This window comes from Cinclus cinclus, chromosome 3 (assembly GCF_963662255.1).
Source record: "Cinclus cinclus chromosome 3, bCinCin1.1, whole genome shotgun sequence".
Lineage (NCBI taxonomy): Eukaryota > Metazoa > Chordata > Aves > Passeriformes > Cinclidae > Cinclus > Cinclus cinclus.
The window spans coordinates 45,063,889-45,081,890 of NC_085048.1; the positions used below are offsets into that span (position 1 = coordinate 45,063,889).

The following is an 18,002-nucleotide window of genomic DNA, read 5'->3' on the forward strand; positions in this document are numbered from 1 at the left end:
CCTGCTGCAGCCATTGCTGCAGCAATTTCAGTCAAGCTGCTCTTTGAGCAGATGAACTTGGGAAGCCCTGTCTTCTGCAGTTGAAGGCTCTTGTGGGTGAGGAAGGGGAGCGCTGGCAGCAGCTTATCCAGCAGTTGAGTGTCTCTGTCCCACTGTCTCCTGTGTCAGAAGCGTGGGAGTCACTTTCTGCAGCCAGACTAGCTTAATAAAACTAAATCAGGGCGCTCGGAAGCTGCTCAAAGAAATAGGTAGGCATTTAGTTTGGTGGTGATTTCTGTCTCTGCCAAATTCAGCTGAAATTTGCCAGTGGGTTCAAGAACATAGTGTTCTTACCTTGTTCCACAGGAAACAAGGCCAAAGTAAAAAAAGGTGCAAATCAAAGATGATCACTTTACAGAGAAGTAAAGCTTGACACTTTCTTAAAAAGACACCTCATCTCAAGCACCCTCCTGCCCAAGGGAGCAAAGCTCAGCTCAGCTCAGCTCAGCTCAGCCAGCAAAGCTTCCCAGGGCAGCCCCAGAAGGATGCCCTCCTTGCTGGCATGCTCAAGCATGGAGCAGCCTGGAAAAGCTGTGCTCTTAGCTCCCCCCAGGCAGACCCTTAGAGAAACCTCTGTCCTCTGGGACAATGTACCCCCTGGCAAATATATTGCTACACAAATCCGCATCGTGTATCTTCTCCTAGTGCCGGTTCTTTTGACAACATATAAAAGCCAGTTCATTTTGTTAGCAGTCACTGTGTGCATATTTAGCAACTTTAGCCAGTGACGCCAAAATCCTCTTCAATAACGCTACAGGGCCAGATGGCTCACAATCACACATCATAAATTCCTTTCTGCTATTTCCATCTTGTATTTACCCAGCTCAGTGTGTAACAGCTACTGGCGTTGAAGTCTTCCTTTTTCAGAAACATCTGTGGTTTTGATAAGTCTTTGTAGGTATGGAAAAGCCTGAAGTCCTTCAGCTCCAGTTCTCGGAGCAGACTGTACCAGTACCGCACCACGGTGCTGTCATTGCCACTGACCTCAAACCCCGGCCAGTGGATGTGCACCTCAAAGACCAGCTGTCCTATCTGCTCAACAACATCTTCCAGGATCAGGTTTTCCAAAATTTTCCACTCAGCACTCTCCACGTCTGCCTTGAGGACGTCAATCTGCAACAAAAGCACCGTTACAACATGAAAACGAGCAACTTTGCAGCTATAGTAACATCTGAGGTTGACCATTTTTCAATACACATAATTATTAATTTTGTATTCAAAAATAAATCAAAAAGTCTCAGAGGACTAACACAGGCAGTACACGATGTTTCATGCTTGATTGTTCACAGCCCTTTTCCTCCTGCCTTGAACTCATGGTTGAAAAGCTCCTCCTGTAACCAAAGCATTTTACTGATTCCCTCACAATTCCTGGGTGGCATCACAGCTATGAAAAAAAGAAACAGAACCAAATGACAGACCCAAAGCCACTAACAGTGATTACCTCCACCATAGTTGAGTAGGGTGCTTGTGAGCCATATGCTATGTGCATCACACAAGTGCAAGAGAAGACCAAAGCAAAAAATGAACAGTGTGAGCAGCTCAGGTGATCAGCTGCCCTTGCCCAAGCTGCTGGCTGAAGCTTTTGCAGGTATCACTACAGATGCTGAGAGAGGAGGACCAAAACAAAGGATAACTATGCAAAGAGTCTTCAGGATTTCAAGGGCAGCTCCTCAAAAGAAAAAGGCATAGCAGAAAAGAAGACATGAAAGTGTTTGAAAGGAGTAATAGATCCAATGGAAAAGTGCCATGTTCTAGTTTTAGACCATTATTTAATTTTGCAGTGAGATATTCAGCAATCCAACTTCTCAAAGCCCAGCACAACTGCACAAAGGCTAACTTTGTTTGGAGATTAGCTGGGGGAGGTGAGCTGACACTTTAACATAAAATGAATATTTCCTCACTGTTTGACACCTGGCAGAAAGCAATGACCACAGTGCAACAGTGGTCACAAGCTGCAGAGCTCAGCTTCTTTCCCAGAGCCCAGCAAGGGAAAGTCCTACACCAAAAGAGTAGGGTTTGCCTGTGAGCTGATGCTTCTGCCCATCTGCTCAGACTCAAGATAGGTTTGAAGTGAAAAACTCTAGACTTTAAGTTAATCAAAAATTCTTTTAAAAAAAAGAAACAAAAAAAAAAGAAAAATACTCAAAACCCAAAACTCAAACCAAGAAAAAAAATCAAACAACAAAAACACCACCAACAAAAACCAAAAATCCAACAAAATCCCCCAGATTCTCTCTGGCAGTCTTACTTTAACCATTTGTGGCAGTATCAAAAAAGGCACCTATGCAGGTATAGATGAGAAATTTGGGGAGGTAATGTAAAAGCACTTCCAAGGCAACTTTTCTCCTAAGCTGCCCCATCCCAGGACTGGTGTCATGCATGCTATGCCCCATGTGTGGGGTTTACAGACCCCTCAGCCCCGGGCACAGGGCAGGGGTTGTGCTGTGAGCACATCTCCAGCACCACCAGAGCTGCGCTTTGCATGGGCCACGGCCAAGAGACCACAGGGCCGTGGCAAGGGGTGGCCACGTCTACCTTCCCTTGTTCCATGGATGGCTGACTGGAGATGCCGGGGGCTGAGATGCTGGGATGCAGAGCTCACAGCTACTCCAGCCCTCCTCAGGGGCTGTGCCCCAGCTCTATGGATGGGCATGGTATGGCAGGAATCAGTAGGTGCTGGACACTTGCCCATTCTGGTCTCCGTGTGTAAAACAAGGGTGTTAATCACTGAACACAGTGCAGGGGTTGAGCGACTTGGGTGGAACAAGCTGTAAGATGGCTGGAAACAAAACACCACATTTTCAGAGCAGGACTTGAATGAGGCCCATGGTCACAGAGCGAATCATAATAAGCCAAGCCACCTCTCATCCACTCATTAAGGAGGCATTGTGCCTCCTTCACACTGTAGGAGGCAGGGGGCCAGTGGAAAATGACCGAGGGATTGTGGAATTAAAGCCCGTATTGTGGTATGTTCACATTGGGAGCAGAAAGGAAGGTTGCACATACAACCTTAGCTCTGGTATTTCCTAACTTGCCTGTCTAACAAAGAGCCTGTCAGTCTGTCCATGCATGGCTCAGTGAAACAGTTGAACACAGAGCTCGCTCCTTTGGGTTCAAGGGGAGGCTGAATGTAAATGATGCAGCTCATGACATTTCAGCTGAGAGCTACACCATGGGTGAGCTCACTTGTTTTCCTTCATACATTTAAATTGGTTATTTATTTTGCAAATACCAACTCATATCTCTACCTGTAATGCAGTTTTGCAGGCAGTTGGTTCCACTCGGGTGCAATTGCCACAGGACCACACTGCTGCACTTAAGAAACCACAGATTTTTATCTCTGGGAGATTTATGTAACTTTGAAAGCAGACAAATTATTCAAACCCTTTTTTTTTATTGGGGGGAGGGGGTGGATGGATAGGGGAAGAAATGTTTCTTAGGCTTTGTTTGGTTTTGTTTTCCCATGATCTTACTTTATGGCATCAGTAGGACATCTTTTTCCCATGGTAACGTTTCCAGTCCTTCAGGTTTGTTTGTTTGTTGTTCTTTTGTGACACTAACTGCTGCTCTGGCTGCTCAGCAGGCAATCTGCATGCTCTGTGCTGTATTTGCAAAACTGATGTGAAAAGTGGCTGCTAACCAGTGTTTCAATAGGAGAAAATGAGTTACCACAATAACAGCTTGAACACATAATGAAATGATCGGGAAAGAAACACAAGGCTGCTGGAGATGTGCTGCATACACAAACCAAAGGCTCCTTACTGCTCTTAGTGCCCAGCAGTGCTCAGAAACGTGGAGGGAGGAAGGTACCTGTCTCAACCCACCAACTTTTGTGGCTGTCTTCCAGGCAAGGTGTCCCTCTCTGCCCAGAGTCTCCATTGCATGCCATGGATAGTGTAAAATGAATGGCAGAACAGCTCTGTTTTGGTGCATCTGAGCAAATTACAAGCATCCTGCTAACACCAAATGCAAGTTTTGTGATGATTAGACAGCTCAGGAGATATTTACCATCAGTGATAAGCAGTGCGCTACTGATGAGAAATGCACTACCACCTTCCAGGTGCCTTGATCCAAAATGCCAGTGAAAGGATTAGTGAACAAATCTATAATTTCAGAGCCCTAATTCACCCGGGAGCACAGCTGGAGTCTTCTGCTGTGAGTAAATCCTGGAGGGCAAAGATCTACAGTGCCTGGAGGTAAAGTATGGCAGCGAATTTCAAGCACTCACAAAGGCTGGTTCCTCTTATCTTCCACAAATCCTCTTATCCTCCATGAACTAACTAGGTTATCACAGAAAAGTAAAAAAATGTGGATTTTAGAATGTTTCTCAGTTCAGCTCCCTTGAAAAAGCACTGCAGCATTGTACCCCTTACACTTGGAGTAAAAAAAATTAAAAAGGGGGCCATGCTCATGCACAACCAAGCATATAAAACAGCAGAAAAAAATGTGTTTTACTTAGTGAAGGTCAACAGATACTGTATGAAGGCTCATTTCTTCTTTTTAGGGTAATGACTTGTTACAAGTGTGCATCATTTCCTAAAGCAGAGAGATCTGAGCTCTGTTCGCCTTGATCGCTTTTGAAATACCAGGGTTAAGGGGATTTCAGGCTCTGTGCTGCCCCGTGGGCATCATTTAAAGCTCCCCATGGAGAAGAGTCAATTGAGAGTGAGTAGCTGGAGGAAGCAATTTAGCTGTATTACTTCCAGCATGAGCTCAGCATGTGGAAGTGGAAGCCAGGAAAGGCAAAACCAGAAAATGCAGGTCAGGTACAGAGGATGTCTCCAGTTCTGTGGGAGCAGGTCTGCAGTGTAAGCTTGGGAGGAGGGAGAGGAGAGGAGAGCTGGCTACAGCTTTCAGGCACAGGGACAGAGCTCAGAACCACCCCAGCCTCCTGAACTGCAGGGCTGCTCTCACAGTTCAAGAGAAAAATATTCCTCTGCTCTGGCTCCCTGTGAGACCAGGTTACCATTTTGACATTGGCTGTACAGCAAGAAAAAGTCTGCTGGTTCATTCATCAGTTTTTCCCCTCTCTACCTAAATACAATTCTCCTTTCTCAGAAAACAAAACTCTAGCAAAAGCTGTTTAATTTACATTTTGATAGTGTGGTAACAACAGGTTCTTGGGTTTTGTTTAGCTGTAACTTCCCTCTTATCCTTTTGCCACATGCAGATTTTCAGGATGATATTTTCCTCATTTTCTTTCCTCTCAAAATGCATCCACAGCCCGTCCTCACCAGCGGGAGATGGCATAGATGTAAAGCCCCTTTCATTCCCTTTTATTCTGAGTGAAGGCTGTAATTGATGGCAGCCAGGATGCCACATAGCCTAATGGCAAATTACACTCCCAGCAGCCTCTAAATGTCTATTCCCATCCTCCCCGTGAGCAGTGGGAAGGGGAAACATCCTGTCTCTCTCTGAGCCATCTACTGGGGAGACCAGGACTGCTGAGGGTCTGGCCAGAGCAACATGGATACTGAAATCAGGAGGAAAGTCAATCACCACTGACCAGTGATGTACAGCTCCAGCCAGCCGGCAGCACTTCTCTTTCAAATTACTTCCCTTCCTTCCTGCTCACATTTACACCTCTCTGTGGTGGTCTGTACAGCCAGCTTCAAATTGGCTCTGGAACAAATGTGCCATTTGAGATTATTCGCTCCCAGTGTGGCAGATCGGGCACATCTTCAAGAATCTGCTTAAGGCATGAAAGTCACAAAGCTGATTTGTACAGTTGAGTGCTTACAGAGTCTTTGGTCTTTTTTTTTTTTTTTTACAGTAAAGGGCAACTGTCCAGTTGAAGTTACTCATACAATATACACATCTCTGAAACAGAAAATCTGCAGTGAGCTGCATTCCACTGCTCTCACTACTGATTCTCCACAGCCTTGCAAGTGACAGTCTATTCTCCCAGCCCTGGTGATGTACTTCCATGAACCCATTACACAGCAGGAGTAGGATATTAATTCTATGTTTACCACTTAAATCACAGAAAATGTTTCAAAATCATATTTTAAAAAACTTATTTAACTTTCTCACAGCCAACTATCGGTACAGGAACAGCTTGCCAGATGCAGTAATGGCCCCAGACAAATGGAAATGGACCCATCTAGAAAGCCCACCCAGCACATGCAGGAGGCACCAATCCCAGCTGCGTGCTCAGGAGCACTACGAGCACTTTGCCCATGCTCTCCCACGGGGAACTGTTCCCAGTAAAGATACATTCTGGTGCCCCAAGTGTCTCCTTCCCACAGCCCCAGAGCCCAGGTCGGGTTAACCTGGCACTTTAATTCCACAGCTCTTCCCTTGGTCTCTGATGCGCTGACATTTCCAATATACACTCTCCATCTGGAAGCAATTTCTCTCTGAGGACCCATTATGGAGTAAAAAATACACAGACCCCCTCCAGTCCAGTTCCCTGGACCAGTTAAGCAATGCCTCTTACTCCAATGGACAGGCAGGTAAGAAGAGGCCTTTTAGCTGGCAGAAGGCTCCCTTTAATTACACTTCACCAATGGACATTGGACAAACAACCCCCAGATGATTTACAACATCAGCATAGCCTGGAATCCTTTCTCCCTGGCTGCATTTGGTCAGGAGGTCACAGGTTTTCACCTGCAGCCTTCTGCCACCACAAACACTGCTCTTTGTCATGGGACCAGTTCTTGGCATCTTTCCTATTTTATGCTGGGCACTGGACTAGTCAGAGACAGCAGGTCACTTGATAATCATCTTCTGGTCATACGACAATATAGGTGCCCAAGCCTGAGCTGATTTTCAGACAGGTTTGATGGGTTTAGCTAGCTCTACTCTATAATGATCTTAAAGCCAAACACCTTGTCTAGCTTGCTACCCAGCAAGACTGAGGCTCCTGTACAGTGACCCAGAGAATATGATTTACAAACCCTCTGCATGGAGCAGGCACACACTGCACGTGGATATGGCTGAGGTAAATGACCTTCCCCTCACAAGAAAAACTGAGCATCAAAGACCTTTGTTTCCCATTTCTTTAAACTGAGTCAAGTCTCCAGAGCAGGTGACAGGAACCTCACCACTGGCTGAAGACTCAAAGTGATGCTTCCTCAGAGGAAATGGTGGAAAGTCACTATGAGGACATTAGCCCTCAAACAGTGACCTCCTCTTCTGCTCTGAGTGGAGCAGCTCACAAGTGTGCACCTCTGCTCAGAAACACTGTGCCCCAGCTCTCATTTGTACCCTGTTACCTTTTCCAGTGTGCATGGCTCTCATGTTGTACACCACAAGATGAAAACAACCCAGACCCCCTCACCTGGTGCTTCAATCCAATGTCTAGATTGCCCAAGTAGGAAAAATCCCACAAGGGATCTGCAGAAACCCTGACTTTAAATTATTTAACAGCCTGATCAGCTGCAAAAGCTCTGCTTGCCAATGCACATGCTGCAAACAGACATTTTAAACACTGTATGTGCTCCTCCAGCAGCTAAGCTGGGAGCGCAGCCGCTCTGTGTGCAGCCCTGACTAAGCACAGCTTTGCAAAACACACATTCAGCCATCTAATCCTGCAGGAGATGTCCTGCTGCCCACTCCCCACAAAGTGGGGAAGCCCTTTCCTTTCTGTTCCTTTGATCTTCTCTGCCAGACGCTGCTGGATGCCTGTGGGAACGGATATTTACTCAAAAGAATAAATGGTGTATGCTAGACCCTCAAGCCTCTTCATTAGAGGGGAACAAACATTTGCAGTCTGTTTGTGCTGCCCCAGCACCAATTGTGGATGATGGGACACAGCTCCATGCTTGCATAAAGCCACATTATCCTGGTCTTGCTAAAAGTGAAAGGCAGCAGCAGCAGCACAAGCACATTGCAGCAGGAGAAGGGGGCTGTCAGTGCAGGAGGTTGCAATAGAAGGCAAATGGTGAAGGAACAATTGATTCCAAAGCCCTGAGGAGCAAGGCCTGCAGGGGTGCGTGTACAGTGCAAGGGACAGAGGGCTCAGGCTACCTTAAAACAGTCAATCAGAGTAAACAGCACTTTGGCTGCAAGACCTTCTATGGTTTATTAACAAAGTGCCCATGGGGGGCTTCAAAATGTAAGTAACTGAAGAAAGAAATCAGTGTCCCACCTTCAAAAAATGTCCACCACACTTTAAAGAACATCTCTTGGAGGATGAGAATCAGCAGCCCTGGTATATCCACGTAGCTCCAGTTAAATCTGGTGGAGGACTTGATTCCCATCTGCATTTGCCAGGGCAATAAAATCCTTTGAGAATACACCCCTCCATGGGGATCTATTTGTTTAATTCCATTTCTGGTCCAAGGTGCCAACCTGCTTCCCTTCTGCTTCACTGCTTGTCCGCCCTGCTATTTGCTTGCAACCATAACAGGAAGAAAGGTGCATGCACATTCCCGAAAACATGAATAAAAGCCATCACAAAATGCTTGCACAACTCAGATATCATCCAGGACAGGCATTCAGGAAGGGCAGGAAGAGCTGCTAAGCCTTCAACCTCTGGTTTCCAAATTTTTGAGAATGGAACCTTAAACTACTGTCAGACAGAAAGAGAGACCAGAAAGGATCCGGACGCTGAGGTGAAAGAATTTAAACAAGATATGGCTGATTCCAATGACAAGAACTTGTAAACCATGACAGGAGCAGAGACAAATGCGGGGAGAGAAAAAAAGTACACTTTTTTTAGAAAGCTCCTAGAGGCTCTGGATAGGGCATTTATCTGAAGTACTTGTTAATGTCAACACTGGGAAGTTGTGAGAAAGATGGGTAGCGGAGAAAAACCAGGATGGTCATAGAAAGGGGTTGTTCTCAATTCTCATAAAACCCATGCCATGTCATGGACCACCACCCTGATCAGATATTCAGTACCTCGGCCAAATTAAAACCGTAAGATTCACATTACTGTGTTTAAGCCAGGGTTAGTGACTTAAGGAGGAGCTGGGGAGGGTGCATACAGGTCTGAGCTCAGCAGGTGTCCTGCGCCAGGTACCACCTTGAGAAGAGGGCAGGCTCCCCAGGCCCCTGCCAAGCTCCAGGTTTGGCAGGAGGAGGGAGCCAGGACTGACTGGCTTCTTACAGCAGCAGCACAGCAATGCTGACTCCATGGTGCCTGCAGCGAGTGCCATGCTCCTCTGAACACAAATCTAAGACACTGAAATAGTAAAATAGGGGGGTGGAATTGAGTACAGCTTGCACAGCCCTCTAGCAAAGCTGGGGGAAAGCAGATTTTTATTACGTGATTTTTTTTTTTTCTGAAGGGTCTTAACAACCACAAAAAAAGCAACAACAATAACAACAACAAAAGAAAATTAAACCCTAAAAAGAATTGTTCTTCCCTTCTAACTTTTAGCAGACAATAATATGCTTTGGAAATGCCTTTATTTCTTTTTTTGAAAGATGACCTGAATAAGTTCTGCTTCAACAGTGCAATACTTCAACACCTTCATTACAATTCAGGCATTGCACTAGGCCTTTTCCTAGGGGAATAAAAGGGTATGGATTGCACCATATTCAGCCAATGGTATCATTAAAAAGATCTCTCCTCCATGCCTGACAATTGCATACTAAACAGCACCTTCAGGTTGCTCTCTAGAAATACCAGTGCTCTTAGCAATGTCTTGAAAAGTGTTCCCAGTGGAAAGAATTTAAATGAGGCAAAAGGAGACGTAAGAGACCAAGGGAAAACTCTGTAAAGGAAAGTGCATGAGACACTTTGTACACACAACACTGAGAGCAAGAGGTGGGGAGCAGTAAATCACTATCCCAAGATCTTTGCTTCCAGAAACATGAGGTTGTCAAGCCCGTTTTTAGTTGCAGCCAAAATTTTCAATCTACTTACAATTAAAATACTTTAGGCAGCAGCAGCCCCAGCTGCTAAGCAAATATAGAACTATCACCACCTTGATTTCATTATCCCTGAAATGAAAAATTACATACATGCAGGAAAGAAACACTGTGTGCCATGAGCTTGTAGATTACTCAGAGGCAACTCTCACAAGGCTACAGAAGGCAGCATTTCCAACTGCTGCTGGAAACATCTGCACCAGCTTGACTACCTCTTTTCAGCAAGGGGAGTAAGATTTGCCAGCTCTCTGAGAGACTCCCAAACAAAAGGCTCCCACGTGGCACCAGTTAGTGCTCAAACTGCAGCAACATCTGCCTTTGAATGAGATAAACTGCACCATAACAGTTTAGCTTGAGTCCATAAGGACCTCAACAACTATCGCAAATGTAGAAATTTAAGTTAATGGAGGTGGGGTTCATGCTCCTCTGTCCTGTGGCAGGTCATTTATTTAGGCTACAAGCTCTAAATGCTATGGTATTGCATCTGCCTGGTTCAAAAGGGTGCAGTACTAAAATGGGACTTCGCTGCGCAGAGTTACTCCTTCTGCAAATAAGTCATGACCAGCCATTTACACTTCGAAAAAAAATCAGTGTTCTGGAACAAAACTCTTTCTACTGTGCCATTCAGAAACTGACATAACAAAGAGATAGTCTGATGAGTCGCAAATAAGAAAACAAGACGATAAGCAGTAACAGTGTAGACATTTCCAGGGAAGGACATTTCCAGGAAGAAGGCAGTCACAGCCTGAGCCTTAGCAGAGACACCATTGGGACTTCTGAATAGTACTGATTGCTGATACTCCAGCTGCAGGAGGGGCAGCACAACACAAATAAGATGCTACAGGAAACACAGGATCTCTCATGCTGAAGAAATCTTAGAAAGGCCAGTATGATAACCATACAAAAGCAAAAGCTGTTCTTCACTGCTATATGTGGATGGTAAATAACAGCTGCAGAAAAAGGGGCACTTGAGCTTAAAGACCACTGATTGCACAAGAAAAATTGGATGTGAAAATAATGAAGCTAAAAATCAGATGAAGGGTGGGTTTTTTCCTTCTAGAATTGAGATTTTGGAAAAGCCCCAAATAAGCGTAAAAATCAAAGAAAAATATTAAGCCCTTTCAAGAATTCAGAATCCCAAACATTTGCTTTAGGATTTGTGATGCAACATTTCAAAAGACCTGGTCTCATTTGTTCTTTCTGACACTAAGCCACATGTAATAGAGCAGATCTGAACTTGTGCCCCCTACTCCAGCAGGGTGATGGGGGCTGTTCCCCAGCTGCAGCAGCACCAGAGACAAGGACTCATGTCCCTGCAAGTGCTCCTGGGCTTCTGAGCCCCTGGCTTCTCATCTTGAGCTCAGGATTCCACATCAGGTCTGTTCTGCCAGTGCTCACCAGCTGGTACTGAGGTCCTGCTGTGAGTTAAGATGAGCTGAGTGTGCAAACACTGGTGGTACCCACACACTGAACTAGGGCACAGCAGCCTCTCAGTGAATACATCTCACACTAAGCAATGCCCAGGCTCCCTGGGCAATACCTAAGTCTAGCCTTGCAAGGGATAACCAAAGTTAAAAGATTTTGTCTAGTCAGGGTCAAGAATTCAAAAGCCTGTTCTAGCCCCTACAGCCCTAAGGTACAAAAAGTAAAGAGTAATTTCATGGATTTCATTGCTACAAAACTTGAACATCGGCATTTCCCAACCTGAAGAGGGTTTTTTTGGTTTTTTTTTTGGTTTTTTTGTGTTTTTTTGGGGTTTTTTTGTTTGTTTTTGTTTTTGTTGTTGTTGTTTTGGTTTTGGTTTTTTTTTTATAAAATCACCATGCACAACTAAGCTGTTACAGATTTTCTCTGGACTTCTATTTTATATCTATTTATGTACTAACAAAAGAGCTGATTTTAAGCAGAAACAGTTAATATTTCCTTTAATACTTGTCCTTTCACATCAGCCTTCACAAAACTTAAAGTGCAGCATGAAATACATTCTATACATTCTACCTGAGGAGAAGAGCAAGTGATAAATTACTTGCCTATGAGGAAATGATGTTATTAATCAAAATTACTTCAGAGTATAGTGCTTTAAAGTTGTGTTGAGTATTAAATAACAGGTGAAGGAAAGGAGGTTTTTCCTTTTGAAATCCTAAATTGAAGCCTATTCAATAAAATGAAGCAAAATTACCCAAGTTGTTACAGAAAAAAAAAATCTTCATGAAGAGAGAGAGTAAATTAAGGCTTTCAAATCAATATCAAGATGTAAAGATTGATTTGCATTTATTTTCATAACAAAGAATGACACAGTTTGGTCTCACACAATTTGTTTGAGATAACTTGAATGGCAGGAGTTGAATGCAGCTCTGCTGTCCCCTGGAAGTTACAGCTATGAGCACTTTGTGATTAAATTAAGGTTTTACTCTGCATTCTCACATTCTCCTTTCCAGATTAATTTGTTTTACAAGAAACAATTTCATCCACTGGTGAGCCATACTGCCAAGGAATGCAAACTCATAGCATTTACTGAGGGTATGACAAGAGACTTGTCATGCAGAGCTCCAGAGGGAAGAAAACTACCACTGAAATATGAATTCGCATGTGTGACCACACATGCCCATTTGGGACAGAATGAACTCCTGCTTTTTTCTGCTGCTCAGGGCCTTTCTGTTGAAAGTTTTTAATTGTGCTTCACAGCACAATCTTTGAAATACAGAATACAGTTAGTAGGTTTGAGTAGGTTTGAATTTCTGGTTAAGGGTTAAGCAGTGCATAGAAGTAGGACAAGAGCCAGCAGGCGCAAATGGAAATCAGGGATGTTCAGACTGGACATAATGAGAAACATTTTCATTAAGAGAACGGTCCAGCAGAACAACAGCTGACCCACAGAAGCTGGGCAGTCTCTGTTCTGGAGGAAACTCAAGTGTTTTTCAAGAGTGGACAAAGCCTTGAACAACCTGGTCTGACTTCACAGCTGCCCTTGCTTTGAGCAGAGGGCTGAACCAAAAGCCATTCAAGTTCTCTTCTGACTTGAATTTTCCAACAATTCCCTAGGAAGGAACCTCTCCATTCATCTATCACTAACCCATGGGAAACACCAGCACTGTAGCATCCTCACCCCCAAAGGTGGCTAGAGAATAGAAAAGTGAAAGCTTTCATAAAGCTGAACTCCACTGCCATAAGAATCATGGTCCCTCAATGGCTTTCTCCCTTTTTTCCCCACTGCTCATCGAGAGTGCACTACAGAGTGTGCATGTTCAGCAAAAAAGTTGAGGGCAGGGGGGAAGGAGAAGGGAAGATGAGCAAGATCGATTTTTACATCTTTATGCTTTCCTGTAGCTGATGAAATATTGCTCTTCTCAGAAGATACACCAGTAAATTTTCAGTTTAGATCTGTATATCAGGAAATAAGGCTCCCATGACATCCTTTGGAGATTATTCCAGGGCTTAAGAGATTTCACACTCTAAGAGTTCCCAAAAATACTCTGACTACATGTTTCCTTTGTGAGCCACATCCTAATATAGTACTAGATAAGTCCTCTGCCTCCAGGCTATTTACACTCCTCAGAGAACCCAGGACTGCTTTGCCACATAGCCAGGTAGAAAGATCAAGTTCTTCTAATCTTTTCTCACATCCACTCTGACTCCAAAAAAGTGTCTGTGTTTCTTGCCAAAATATCAGGATGGGTTTCCCTGGTGTGGATGAGGTCCCAGTATTGCCTGTAGAATAGCAGGTGTGCTCTCATCTGAGTCAGGGTGCAAACGAGGCCACCCAAGTTCTTTTGATTCTCTTGCACACAAAACCCCCAAACTGCAAGTTTTCTTTTCAAGACTACAACAGCAAGAACTACAGGAGATCTTGTCTGTGTAGTCTTCATCAGCCTGATTTTCTAACGTCAGTGGAAATAGTTTCAGTCACTTGTAGAATCTTGGATCAAGTCCCAAATCTTAAAGAATAAAAGCATGGATAAAATGAGGCATTAACTTCAAATGCAGCTGCCTGGAATTCCTGCCTTGAAGTGGGAACGGAACAATATTGAGGGTAGGGGGAAGGGTTTTTTTAAATTAAAAATAGGACAGAGAGCATGTTTTAATTTTCTAATTGAAAAAAAGTATTTTGGAAAATATTCTGTGAAACTGTTTTGAATTAACTTATTTATTCAGTTGGGGGAACACTCCACTCAACATTCACCAGAATAATGGTGTCTCTATGCAATATACAACTTCTCAGGCTGCCTTCCTTCTAACTGAAAGAAAACCTAAACAGAAAAATGTGAGTGCAGTCAGCCCATTCAGGTATTTCACAAATATAAAACATCAGAAAGTCTTAGAGTGTGTAACACCTTTATCCCCACTGGGAGAAAGTCAGCTCCCAACTTAACTCACTAAGCCATAGCTTTGCACAAAGGAGCTCCTCAGACACTACCAGAGCAAGAGGCATTATACACTGCTCACAATGCACCAAAACACTTAACCAAATCCCATGTCATATGTATGCAGCTAGAGGAAAGCCTGGTTGCATGTGTTATGTGTGCATTATGTTCCTTGGCTGCCATCCAGCCCACTGTTTTCAGAAAGTTTCACACTCAAAATTCATCCCTACATCCTTCTCATTCACAGAAGGTGTTACAACCACTCTGTTCTACCATGATAACCTGACACTGACCTCAGTAAGTCTGGTGTATCACAAGACTTGTACACTTTTTCTGGATTGGGTCAATAATTTTTTCCTGTGACTAATTCTTTTAAAATCAAAATAATGCAAGGCACACATCAAAGAAAAGCCATCTCTCTGTCTACCCATATGTTTCACTAAAGCACAGCCTAGTACAGTAACAGTATGATTAGAAAGAAGAAGGAAAAGGCTCCTTTCTTCTGCTCTTATCTTCAAAATGTTCCAGTCAGTAGAGCTGAACCAAAAGAAAACATTTTTAAGAAGTAAAACGTGAACCAAAAGGACATCTTGCATTTTTAAATAACAAACCAAACATTGCACTGCTTGCTTTGTAAATCCTACAGAAGAGCTCCTCCTTAGCCCAGGCTGCCTATTTCTTAAAAAACAAAGAAAAGCAGAACTAACTGCAGGCAATGAAGTATATTAGCATTTGAATTCATATTTGTATATCCCCTGAAGGAAAAACTCTCTTAAAAGCAACCTAAGAACTTCCTGAAATGTATTATGGCAACATTTATTTGAGATTTGAAGATTCCTGATGTCTTTATAGCTCCTTAAAAACAAACTGGGAAATGCTAAAAAAACACCCCACAGATTGCTGCCAATTTCAAAACAGGATGTTTTTGTTTTTGAGGACTGTAATTAGGAACAGTGACCTTGAAAATGCAAACAAACCATCCATTACATCTTCTCTTCTAATTACTGTTGCAAATATTGTTTTCTCTTTATAAACTTGTCTGTGTGAGTAGTTTAGTTTTCATACTCAGGCAAAGAGCAGTACTTTCACAGGACTAAATCTGCTAGCACCCAATGTGACCAGATAGTTCAAGGGAAAAGACAGTAAAAGGAGAAAGAAAGTATTTGATATATGGTATGGGATTTAAAATCATTGTAGCTGCTTTCAGCACACAGAGAAAGCAAGACAGAAAAGGCACACTTACAAGAAATGCATTACAAGTACTGCTGAAGAAAAACCCATTATCAGGAGAAGACCTGGAAGAGTGCATGGTCCCCTCAGGCAGCAAGAAGGGAGATGTGGAGCTTTCCCAACACCTAACCCTGCAGCCAGAAACCTGACACCCAAGTCCTTCCTTACCTTCTGATGTCCAAATTCATTCAATACTGTGCCCAGCTTCTTTGTGTTGCTGTGAAGTTTATGAGCTGCAATGGCTGGGTTGGGATCCCTCCAGTCAATGGAGAGGCGATGGTACCAGAGGTGCCGGCCCTCCTGAATGTGTGCTGACTTGATGCTGGGGTCGAAACGATGCACCTCACATCCACTGTTGGCCATGCTGAGCTCAAACTGGGTGTCATCGTTGCCTAGCCTATGGAAAAGACAAAAAAAAAAAAAAAAAAAAAATGTAACTATTAATGCAGCAAAAAGAACTACTAGTGAGTAGGATGTTCTGAAGATGAACTAAGTCTGAAGAAAATTCAAGCTCAAAGCAATATTAGAACTAATGACTCCTTTCTAGGCAAGAACTAAACCACTTTTAGGCAGGCTGGTAACTTTCCCAAAGAGCTTTTCCTTAACTCAGAAGTTGAAAAAAATTGTACTAAACTAAATTAGACATTAAAACATTTGTGCTGTCATTATTCATATTAATATTTTATGCTTATATATATTTCTCTATTTTCAATTTGTTTTTTTCTTGAGAAGTTTGCAATGGTTTCCTTAGTCCCTGCTGCACAAACTTCCAATAACCAAGCCACAAGCAGAGGAGAAAACACATTTTAAATTTATGCAATACTACTTTGTAAAAATCTGGCATGTTTCACAGCATATCTGTCACCTTTTTACAAACGTGACCCACAGTGACCACCAGTATGGATAAGATACAAGAACAAAACACCTCTCTTTCTCTGTGAACAGGAAGACACAGATTAAAAAAAAAGCATATTTAAAAATAAGCACTTTACAACAGTAGCACAGTTGTTACATAGACGAGAGAAAGATTGCTACTAATTTGGGGTGAAGACCTCAAAGAAGAAGAAAAATCAATAACCCCACTGTACAGCAGTCTCAGTCCCTGCCTCTGTGAGAAGATGTGTTTTAAAAGGTTGTGACATATTCCCACCTCTTGCACTCCAGTGTTTCACACAGGGTGCACTAAAACAAAAAAACCCTGGTATTTACCATTGCAATCACACATCTGAGCCACAGGTCTTTCCTACTCCATAAAACAGGATGTTCTCTTCATTCCTACTCCTCCAAGCTTATTCCAAATGCAATTCAAATCATGCACTTAATATTAAACTTAAACAAAATTAAGCTGTTTGGTATACATACATGTAGCACTGAGAAAAGAATTCAGATTTTTTTAAAATCAGTTTTACTGAAAATTGTACAACTGAGATTATTCACTCTGTACTAACAGCATAGCATTTATGTGTTGTGCACAGACCATGACTCTTAGATGTATTAACAGAGCACATGCTGCACTACACCACAGTTATCCTAAGCAATGGTGTGGCTCTGAAATAATTTTGGATATTTGCATCAATATGTGAAACATGACACATTTTAAATCACGTCACACACTACGGTACAACATTAGGCCAGCACTAAATGTTCTACACAGATGACATATGGATAAGATAAAATTAATTCAACTCATGAAATAACATGTGGAAGAGCATTTGTTTCGGAAGTTACCAATACAATAAGAAACTTGTTGTAATACTGGCTAAACACACTGTAACAACACCCTAGGAAGTTGTCTTCTCCTCAACCATCCTCCCTTTCCCTGGGAAAACAGGAGGAAACAGGGTGTGCAAAAATAGCCTAGCGTGTTTTTAATAGCAACCCTAATTCACAGGATTCCAACCCATACAGCTGTGTGGGAGGAAAAGAGTTTTCTTTTAATACATTCAACACACATTAGGAAAAAAGTTCAGAAGTTAACCAAGTGAATCGACACGTTTGTTTGCATGTGGCTTTCTACAGAAGGGACAGTGATGGACAAAGACCAGTGTAATCCCTTAGGAATGAGACGCTGGCTAAAAAAGAACAGCATGGGAATTGTTGGGTACAGTTAGAGCATTAGTGGTGAGCCCACCAGCCACCGATGGCCACATCTGTCTGTGACACACTTCTAACCATGCCAGCTGGTACAATCCAGAGGGCCAGATGCTTTTGGTGCAGACAAACTTCAGGCTGCCTCCAAACAGATTGCTGCTCATGTGGACTGCAAAGGGAGCTTCACAGTAGTGGAAAACAGGAAAAAAAAATACAGATGAAAGTTAAGACAGGCATGATGTATCTTCTGTTACTCTAGTTAACAGCTCAAATTTATGCTTGAAGAGAGACTCAGTAACAACAAATATATAGCAGAGAAAAGAAGGTCTTCTCCAAAGGAAATGGTTCAAAAAATGCCTGGCCCACCTGTGATCATGCAAAGGGATAATGCAGTATGATAAAGATAAAGAAATTAGCTCTCCTAAGAAAGGTATAGTTAATTAAAGAAAGATGTGAGAC

The 18,002-nt window shown here is 43.0% G+C and overlaps 1 protein-coding gene across 1 annotated transcript in view; it reads right to left on the bottom strand.

The window, feature by feature from the left end:
• Positions 1 to 837: 837 nt before the first annotated feature.
• METTL24 (methyltransferase like 24) overlaps positions 838 to 18,002 on the bottom strand; it is a 44,097-nt gene continuing 26,932 nt past the window's right edge. The window contains exons 4-5 of the mRNA XM_062488733.1: positions 15,621 to 15,849; positions 838 to 1,152 (exon numbers count right to left, since the gene is read on the bottom strand). Coding sequence (XP_062344717.1) covers positions 838 to 1,152; positions 15,621 to 15,849 — 544 coding nt within the window. The remainder of the gene's footprint in view (positions 1,153 to 15,620; positions 15,850 to 18,002) is intronic.